The sequence below is a fragment of the Musca vetustissima genome, unplaced genomic scaffold (assembly GCF_032173495.1).
Source record: "Musca vetustissima isolate MV318-11 ecotype Yass unplaced genomic scaffold, APGP_CSIRO_Mvet_v1 utg446602, whole genome shotgun sequence".
In the NCBI taxonomy this organism is placed as follows: Eukaryota; Metazoa; Arthropoda; class Insecta; order Diptera; family Muscidae; genus Musca; species Musca vetustissima.
In genome coordinates, this window is record NW_026875189.1 from 1 (window position 1) to 10303 (window position 10303).

At 33.7% G+C, this 10303-nt stretch overlaps 1 protein-coding gene across 1 annotated transcript; it reads left to right on the forward strand.

Moving 5' to 3' along the window:
- Nucleotides 1–3207: 3207 nt before the first annotated feature.
- LOC133337682 (endocuticle structural glycoprotein SgAbd-2-like) lies at nt 3208–4317 on the forward strand (the record flags this gene model as incomplete). The annotated part of the gene is made up of 2 exons (XM_061545887.1): nt 3208–3396; nt 4094–4317. Coding segments are annotated over 2 exons (408 nt in total), but the record flags the coding sequence as incomplete, so codon positions are not given.
- Between the last annotated feature and the right edge of the window lie 5986 nt (nt 4318–10303).

Genomic DNA, 10303 nt, shown 5'->3' on the forward strand with positions numbered 1-10303 from the left:
TACGTCTAAAGCCAGCATACTAAAGATGTAAAATTAATTATGTGTAATGGAATATGTTTGTGGACATATCTAGATCGTATTTCTGCAAGAATCATTGCGATAGACCTATTGGTCTCGAAGAAATCGGTCGAAATCTATAACAACCCAAAAATGTTTATCACAAAAAAGTATTTTGCTTTTTATTATTACTTTAGAAAAAAATATTACATAAAACACGTTTGGTCCTTTTATAGTTACAATTGCGGTTAACCACATACTATAAGCGATTTGTCGACCATTCCAATATATCACGGCATTTTTTCGTGATGTATTGGAATCGTCGACAAATCACATTCAATACATTATCGATCAGTATTTAATTTAATTTTTTCGTCCTAATCTTAAGATAAGAGTATTAAACATAGTCATTGCGGCTTCAAAACATCCCAAATATGTTTAGAATAATAAAAAAAGAGGTTTTGCAAAATATAACGCGAGGACAGAACCTTAAAAACTATTAAAACCAAAATCCGACAAACAAATTATTTAAAAAAAATTCGCGAAACCAAATTTTTCTGACTTCGAAATTTGTATGGTCCAGTAATATTGATCTAGGAACCAATATATGCAATGGAAATACCAAAAAGGGGGTCAGAATCAAAGATATGAACAGTTCTAAAGCTATAGTAATAAAAAGCAATACATGAAGTTGGGAGAAAACATCATTATTCTTCAAATCCTATTGTCTTTTGAAAAACTGTGGTTGCTGATGGCGAATACGCATTTTATATTTTATCTCCGATTAACACAAACAGTTGCGAATAAAATGCAGTAGGGAATAAACGGGTCGATCTATTTATTTTCGAAATAAGATGTATTTCTATTGCCAGAAAACCGTTCATATCTTAGAATCTGACCTTCTTATTGCTATTTTCATCGCATATATTGGTTCCTAGATCAATATTAATGGACCATAAAGTTTTCAAAGTCTGAAAAATGGGGTTTCGCGATATTTTTTTAATAATTTGTTTGTCGGATTTTGGTTTTAATAGTATTTAAGGTCCTGTCTTCGCGATATGTTTTGTAAAACCTCCTTTTTTTATTCTTAACATATTTGGGATGTTTTGAAGCCGCGACGACTATATTTAATACTCTGATTTTGAGATTAGGACGAGAAATTACCAAATATTAAATGAAATATTGCTGGAGAATGTATTGAACGTAAATGTGAGAAAATACTCGCGAAAAAATGCCGTGGTTTATTGGAATCGTTGCCAAATCACTTATAGTATGTGGTTGCCCGCAATGGTAACTATAAAAAGACCAAACGTGTTCTATGTAACAATTTTTTCTAAAATAATAAAAAGCAAAATACTTTTTTGTGATAAACATTTTTGGATTATTATATATTTCGGCCGATATCTTCGAGACCAATAGGTCGTTCGCTGTGATTCTTATAGAAATACGATCTAAATATTTCCACAAACGTATTCCATCATACATAATTAATTTTACATCTTTAGTTTGCTGGCTTTAGGCGTATATATTGGAATTTTTTCAAATTTTTGTTGAGGCAAAATACTTATTACACTCACTGTATATAGAACATCTTTTATGGGTATATCTTAAGGTAGCGGCTTGAAAATATGGTTGAGTAACATGGATACAAATACTCATCATCAAATGAGGATATGTTTTCGAACGATGAGGATATATTTTGAAATGCATACATATGTATGTATGTACATATATTGAAATAAAAATTGTGTAAAATTGAAAAAAATTGATTGACAAAATTTTCCATTTTGTCACTTTGTGAAAACATGTTTATTTTGAACAAAAATTTACTTGGATTTCAAAAAAAAAAAAAAAACTTGAAGTGAGTAGTGTGCATTTTAATTATAAATCGTTTTATCATGGAGGTTGTCGATTATGAAAAATTGCTAAAAAAAACTTGGCATTATAATTTTTTAAATTGTTGTTACTTTGCGAAAAAAAAATTGAGTTTCAAGAATAACAAAATTAGCACTATTACAGAAAACAGCGAATTATTTAATAACTGATAAACAACTACTACAACATAGACATTTCAAACTTTTTAGTAGTGTTAATGCTAACATATAAAAATACCAGGGTTTACCTAATTTTCAAATCAAATTTAGTAAATATTGCCGTATTTAGGATGCTAACTAATTGATTATATCTAATTATACCCTTCACCACACTGAGTTACAGGGTATTATGTCTTTGTGCATATGTTTTTAACAGGCAAAAATAATCGAGATAGACCCATGGTTCTCTTTGAGAATATGCAAAGAATCACTTTCTGAGTCGATTTATGCATGTCCGTCCGTCCGTCTGTTCATGTTAAATTTTAAACAAAGTACAGGTCGCATTTATGATCCGACTTGGATGAAATTTGGCACAGCTCATTTGTTTGGCCCAAGGACGAACCCTATTGAAATTTGGAAAAATCGGTTCAAAAAATCGGATTTAAGGTAAATTGTGTACCAAAGTCCCTATATATCTTTCGATTTGCACGAAATTTGGCATATCGTACTAAATTAAGTCTAGAATGATGTGGGCAAAGTTTCGTGAAAAACGGTTCAGATTTAGATATATCTCCTATATATAGCTTCGCCCGATTTTAGGTAAATAGTCCACTAAAGTCTCTGGAAATCTTTGGATTTGCACGAGTTTGGGCATAGCGTACTGAATTAAGTCTAGAATGATGTGTGACAGAATGATTTCGTGACAATCGTCTGATTTAAGGTAAATTGTGTACCAAAGTCCCTATATGTCTTTCGATTTGCACGAAATTTGTCATAGCGTACTAAATTAAGGCTACAATAACGTGTGCGAAGTTTCGTGAAAGTCGGTTCCGATTTAGATATAGCTCCCATATATATTTTCGTCCGTATTTATGTAATTGATGCACCAAAATCCCTATATATCTTTCGATTTGCACGAATTTTGGTATAGGGTACTGAATTAAGTCTAGACTGATATTGCTAAGCTTCGAGATCCATAGCTTGGCCGATTGACACAACGTATTGAAGAAATAATAGGATACATATGTAGAATATACCCAAAGTGCTGAAGGGTACCATATAGTCGGTCCAGTCCGACTTTACTGCTTTCCTTACTGGTTTTTAATTTGATAACTTGAGCAGGGGTCCCGCTAGTTATAGTATAAATGTAAAATATATCGTATTTCTATTTTTTCAGATATTCCTGACATTGGCTTTATTTTTGGCAGTTGTTGCCGCACGGCCACAAGAAGTCATACCAATTCTTAGGCAGGAGCAAGAAGTAAATTTTGATGGTTCCTACAAGTATTCATATGAAACTGGTAATGGAATTATAGCCGAAGAACAGGGTTATCTGAAAAATCCTGGCAGCAATGCAGAAGCACAGGTAAATCATAACGTTTGATAACGAACTTTTAAACAATAGAAACTCCGCAATTAATAATAGAGCGCCACACAGAAAACACAATTGCCAAAATTTCGGTACATAATACGAAGTAAAGAAGCGTTTTATTAAAAAAACCAAGAAGATACCTTTTAATAGGTACAGCGATAAACAGAAGAACAATAAGCTGTAAGATTAACACCCATTTTTCGGCAAGCAATTCGGACTAGTATCTGATGAATGAGGAACAACATTAACCATTTTTCATTGTAAAATGCCGCACTGATGCTGTGACATTTAGAAGAACAGCAACAACAGCAAGAAGACGATCGCTTTATATTGTCCCGCCAGGCATTCATAGCAAGATGTATTACATTTTAATTTTGTCATGTTCAAGATGCACTGCCGGTTGGTTGGGGCCACCAGCAGCTACAAACATTAGCACCGGCGTCAATAACATCACCACTACCAACTGAAGCTGGCAAATCGATTTAACAATTTGTTGCCGGCTATAAAACAACGTTTAGCTTAGTTCACTTCGACATTTGGACAAAATGTTCACTCGTTTGCAGTTTATTTCGTTTCTCTAATACCAATATCAATAGATGGCAATCTGGAAATAATGAATCATCGCAAATACAAATAAACAGTTCATTCTCCTTTCAATAATGTTTTTAATGTTTTTTCTTCATTATTTTAGGTTGCCGAAGGTTTCTTCTCCTATACAGCACCTGATGGCACTCCCATTCGTATTACATATGCAGCCGATGAGAATGGTTTTGTTCCACAGGGTGATCATATTCCCACACCACCACCAATTCCAGAGGCCATACAAAAGGCTTTGGCCTATTTAGCTACAGCTCCACCACCACCACAGGAACCCTCTTCGGGTGGCCGTAATACATTTGGACGAGGTTAAATGCCAACAAGGTTTGCTCTTAATTTTGTTGTAAATAAATTCCCCGGCAAATCCCTAACACCTCAAAATGCGTCGTATGCTGTTATTAAACAAATGTGTATCGTGTATAGGATCTGAAGAAATTACATTTTCATTTATACAAATCTTAAGTCATATTATTGTGAATTGTGTAAGCGTTAAAAAATATTATTATGTATATTTTAGCCATGTTATAATTATTTTAAAATATTTGTTTTTATATATATGTGCATTGAACAATGAATAAAGTCGTAAAGAACTTTTATTTCGTAAATTGTTTTATTGTATTCAAATTGGGTGATCACATATTCGAGAGGGTAGACATTACTAAAGGTGTAATAATTTCAATTATAGACCAGATGGTTTTCAATCGGCTGGCTAATGGGCGTGCATTTATTCACATTAATGAGTTTGTATATACGCAATTGAAGGCTTAAAGGATAAGAAAAGTAATCGATATAATTTTGTTGTTGTTATTTTGTAGTTGTTTTTTGTAATTAAGGGAAATTCTTGTTTTTGACGACGTCCGATTCCAAAAATTCCAACAGCATTCGAAAGAGTAGGTCATGATCGCTTGCATTTATCCTTGTTTATACGATAGCTATATACATACAGAATTACGTGTTAAAATTTGGAACGAATTGAACTAGTAGTTTTTGAAATATCGTGCCCTCAATTTGTAAAAACACTGTATTCTTAACCAGTCGACTATTAAGCAAACAATTTTTCCATGTGATTAGCAATCTCTTCCCATCGCATATAAAGTGCTGTCCAGCGTACTGTGTAAACGACTGAAACCAATGGTCAATTACATTATTGGACCATACCAATTACATTTGAACCATACCAATGCCTGGCAAATCCACCATTGACCAGATTTTCACTCTGCACCAAATCCTGGAAAAGACCCACGATAAACACATCGACACATTCCACCTATTCGTCAACTATAAAGCCGCATTTGACAGCCATATTTGTTCCGAGGTGATCAAAGATCTTATTTACCTTGGTACCACCAAAAATATAACTAACGACATCAGTTTTGAAATTCGCAGGAGAATAGTGTTTGCCAACAGATGCTACTACGGTCTAAGTAAGCAAATTAGAGACAAGGCCACCTCTCGCCAGCCCAAACTTACACTCTACAAAACGCTGATACTACCAGCGCTGGTGTATGATCAGAAGCATGGGTACTTCCGCAAGGATACGAAGTAGCTCTTGGCGTGTTTGAGAGAAAAATTATCCGAAAGATCTATGGGCCGATCTGCGTCGACGGTAATATCGCCGTCAAATGAACCATAAGTTGTATCATTTATTCTCTGACTGCGCAAATCCCGTGTCTTATTCCTATTGAAAATTTGCACTAACGAACATGGATGGACTCTGGCAAAGTGTACAAGAAGAATGTAACAAAATCCCAGATGAAATCATAAAACTAGGCTTAATATTAATAATTATACCCTACACAACTATATTGTCAGGGTATTATAGCTTTGTGCAGCCCCAAGAGTTTGTAACGTCGCGAAATATTGGTCATAGACCCACCTTTAAGTATACCGATCGTCATATCTCGATAAATGTATACAAATTGCAGCCAATTTCATAGAAAAACGTTTGTATAATCAAATTGGTTGTAATCTTTTATTTTCTATCGTGATTTTAACAGACGGACGGACATACAATATATTCAGACGGACACGCATATATCGCCATAGAATTTTATTCTGATATATGTATATATATATATATTTCCACAGCCTGTATTTATTTCAGCAAAACAACGCTTACTTAGTCATGAAATTTAGGTTGGATTGGATCGGTTTATATTTCTTTTACCATATCATATCATAGTATCATATTTTAATGAGTTTATGCCTAAGATTGGATAAAATCTTAAATCTTCCAGTGTGCATAGCAGACGTTTCGGGTCTGCTTGAAATCTGCCAGCGACATCTCACTCTTCTCAGTATAGTGGCGGCCACCTAGTTTCCGTATAACTATTGATTTAGTCGACTCGTGGAGCACATTATCTATGACAACGCTTGTGTACTTGGGTGCGGGGTAACCCTTATCTCCGAACATTTACTGCATTTGAACTTCAACGTGTTTTGGCCGTTATAACGCTTTTTTAATTGGCAAGAATTATCACTATTTATCCCAAGAGTTTGAACTTATATAACTTAATACCTTCAGTTTTACGATAGTTTAATAAGAGCATTGGCAACATAATTTCTCTAAATTCATTCTTGGGGATCAAAGTCTCGAAACCCTTTTGAATTATGAAGATACGATTAAATAATAAACCTTTTAAATTTTACCTCAAATAATCTGGTGAAACCCAGTATGCGAGTGGTTTATTATAAATGTGGTTTAAGTCTGTTTTAGGTTTTAATACAAATCTTGGTTTTCTAGAAAAGTTTACAAAACATATTTCATTATATAATATACTAGCTGAACCCGTGCACTTCGCTGCCCCTACTTAAGTATTAACATAGGGTATTCCACGTAATTGCAATGTTTTTTTTTTAAAGAACCTACCATTTGATGGAATTTACCCTTCTGCAAAACCTACTGCAGTACCCTTCATTCCCATTACCACCTACTTTTATTTCTGTATTTTCAGCAGTTTGCCCATAATATGATTTGGATCCCTTTCTCGCTCCGATTAATACGCCTTTTTACATTTGCATATCTCACTTATACTGCTGATACATACTGTTACATAATTAATTCGCGTCCAATAGATGTAAAATTTTTGAAACCTAAAAACAAAATCTAAAATTGAAATGTTTTTTTTATACCCTTCACCACACTGTGGTACAGGGTATTATGTCTTTGTGCATATGTTTGTAACAGGCAAAAGGAAACGAGATAGACACATGGTTCCTTTTGAGAATATGCATAGAATCACTTTCTAAGTCGATTTATGCATGTCCGTCCGTCCGTCTGCCCATGTATTTTTGTGAACAAAGTACAGGTCGCATTTATGATCCGAATTGGATGAAATTTGGCACAGCTCATTTGTTTGGCCCAAGGACGAACCCTATTGAAATTGGGAAAAATCGGTTCAGATTTAGATATAGCTCCCATATATATATTTAACCGATTTATTGTAAACGGTCCCTATATATCTTTCGATTTGCACGAAATTTGGTACAGCCTAATCATTTAGGTCTAGAATGATGTCTGCCAAGTTTCGTGAAAATCGGTCAAGATTTAGATATAGCTCCCATATATAGTTTCGTCCGATTTCATGTAAATGGTGCCCCAAAGTCCCTATATATCTTTCGATTTGCACGAAATTTGGCATAACGTATTGAATTAAGCCTAGAGTGATGTCTGCCAAGTTTCGAGAATATCGGTCCTGATTTAGATATAGCTCCCATATATAGTTTCGTCCGATTTTATGTAAATGGTGCACCAACGTCCCTATATATCCTTCGATTTTCAGGAAATTTGGCATAACGTACTGAATTCAGCCTAGAGTGATGTCTGTCAAGTTTTGAGAAAATCGGTCCTGTTTTAGATAAAGCTCCCATATATAGTTTCGTCCGATTTCATGTAAATGGTGCACCAAAGTCCCTATATATCCTTCGATTTGCACGAAATTTGACATAACGTACTGAATTGAGCCTAGAGTGATGTCTGCCTTATTTCGTGAAAATCGGCCTAGATTTAGATATAGCTCCCTTTTATTATAGATTGATTTTAAGTAATTGACGCACCAAGGAACCAATAGGAACAAAACGTTCTGAAATTAGTATAACCTAACCTGTGACAAGTTTGTTTGAAATCGCTTAATATTTGTATAAAGCTCCCATATATATTTTCGCCCGATTTCAAGTAAATTGGGAATCAAACTGCCCATAGTGGTGAAGGGTATCATATAGTCGGCCCCGTCCGACTTTACTACTTTCCTTACTGGTTTTCAAACTGACAAAATGAAAAAAATATAATGTCAATATTTTTTCATTTTACACAATTTTTTATCCATTATATGATGATAATGAAGAGATGAAAAACAGCAGACGTTAACGGAATTATTTAATTGGTGGTTATTGTTATTAACCCTACGGTCAATAACCAAAAAAGTATACGTAGATCAATAACCGTGGTACATTTGTACCCATCCAAAGATAGCTCTGTAACTCATTAAAAAATTGGACTATCGTGAGGTTTTTTGTTTTAAATTAGTCTATGCGGATCTGGTCTAGAAGTAGGAACTCAAAATTATATATACATTAAAATAATATATATTTAAATTCATGCTTAAATGATAATCTATCTAAAACAATCATAGTAAATTCGTTATAGCTTTCGAATGGGTTAAGCTTTTTTAGTTATATTTTTATTGGGATCTTATTTATGTTCCTCAACCCCTCTGCAAATTTTGGTGGCCCTAGACAACATGGGGCCATCAGGGCGACTCGTGGAATTCAGAAACTACCCTGGTTTTCCCTTGGTATACAGGGACTAAAACAATTATTATTGCCAATTATTCACATTTTATGAGTTTAGAGATTGTGATTGGCGCATTTTTAACATTATTTAATACTTTAAAACGTTATTTAATGATAGTTTTTAAATTTAGGATTGTAATAAATCAGACTAATTCGATTATAGAAAATGTTTCAGGCCCAATATGAAGAATAATTGGAAAATTACGGACAATAATCATTGTTTTTGTCCCTGTATACCAAGTGAAAACCAGGGTAGTTTCTGACTTGCAAGAGTCGCCCTGATGGCCCCATGTTGTGTAGGGCCACAAAAATTTGCAGAGGGGTTGAGGAACACCTAAATAAGACCCTAATAAAAAGATAACTAAGAACGCTTAACCCATTCGAAAGCTATAACGACTTTACTATGATTGTTTTAGATATATTATCATTTAAGCATGGATTTAAATATATATTATTTTAATGTATATATAATTTTGAGTTCCTACATCTAGACCAGATCCGCATAGACTAATTTAAAACAAAAAACCTCACAATAGTCCAATTTTTTAATGAGTTACAAGCTATGTTAAGATGGGTACAAATGTACCACGGTTATTGATCTACGTAGGTAATAACTTCAAAAAATTGTAAAAATTATATATATGGAAAATATTTATAATTTTTTCTCCGATGTGTGTGTGAAAGAGACCTAGAGATTGCCCTTTGACATTTCTCAAAATTTGGATCCAAATATCTCCATTATTAAAAATTTTACAGCATTTTTATTCAAAAAAAGGTACAAATGTACCAGGTTATTGACCGTAGGGTTAATGATAATGACATAATATGACCAAAAATTATTAGTCGAAAATTCTTGATTTGAATTAATTTTTTAAATCCTGGTCATTGATGATTGGATGTGTAATTATCTCGGGTATAATACACACGTTTATGAACCAATTTATTTAAGATATGCATAGTTATATTTGTTCAGAGGTATGATTACTTTTGATGCTATAAATTTCCGCCCATTGTGTCACGCCAATTTTTATGAGGATGATGCATATTTGTCACCAAGTTACTCAGACTAATTTTGAAGTTGGAATCTGTAACCCATCTTAATATATAAGCATAGAAATGTAATATTATTTTAGATGTACGATTACTTTCGATGCTATAATCTATATCCACGCGGAATTTTTAAAGTGTGTATTGTTTATGTTGTTTCCTGGTATGATTTAAGAGCATGTGGGCGTGGATGCTGGGTTTAACGGTTTTTGAGTCTAAACGAAACATTTTTTATTTCTTCTTGTAAATTATTTTAATGCAACGGAGGGTGGTTGCAAATGGTCCACAGGCTAAAAGAAATTTGTATGATGATGTGTGTGACGTCATTGAGACAAATTTAAGGCGGTGCATGTTAGACAAGTTTTTTGACATATACGCATATTACATGTTCAGAAATTTTAAGCGTGTATATTTATATTTGATAACTCTGCGCATCCACGCGGATTTTTAGAAGTGCACAAATGTA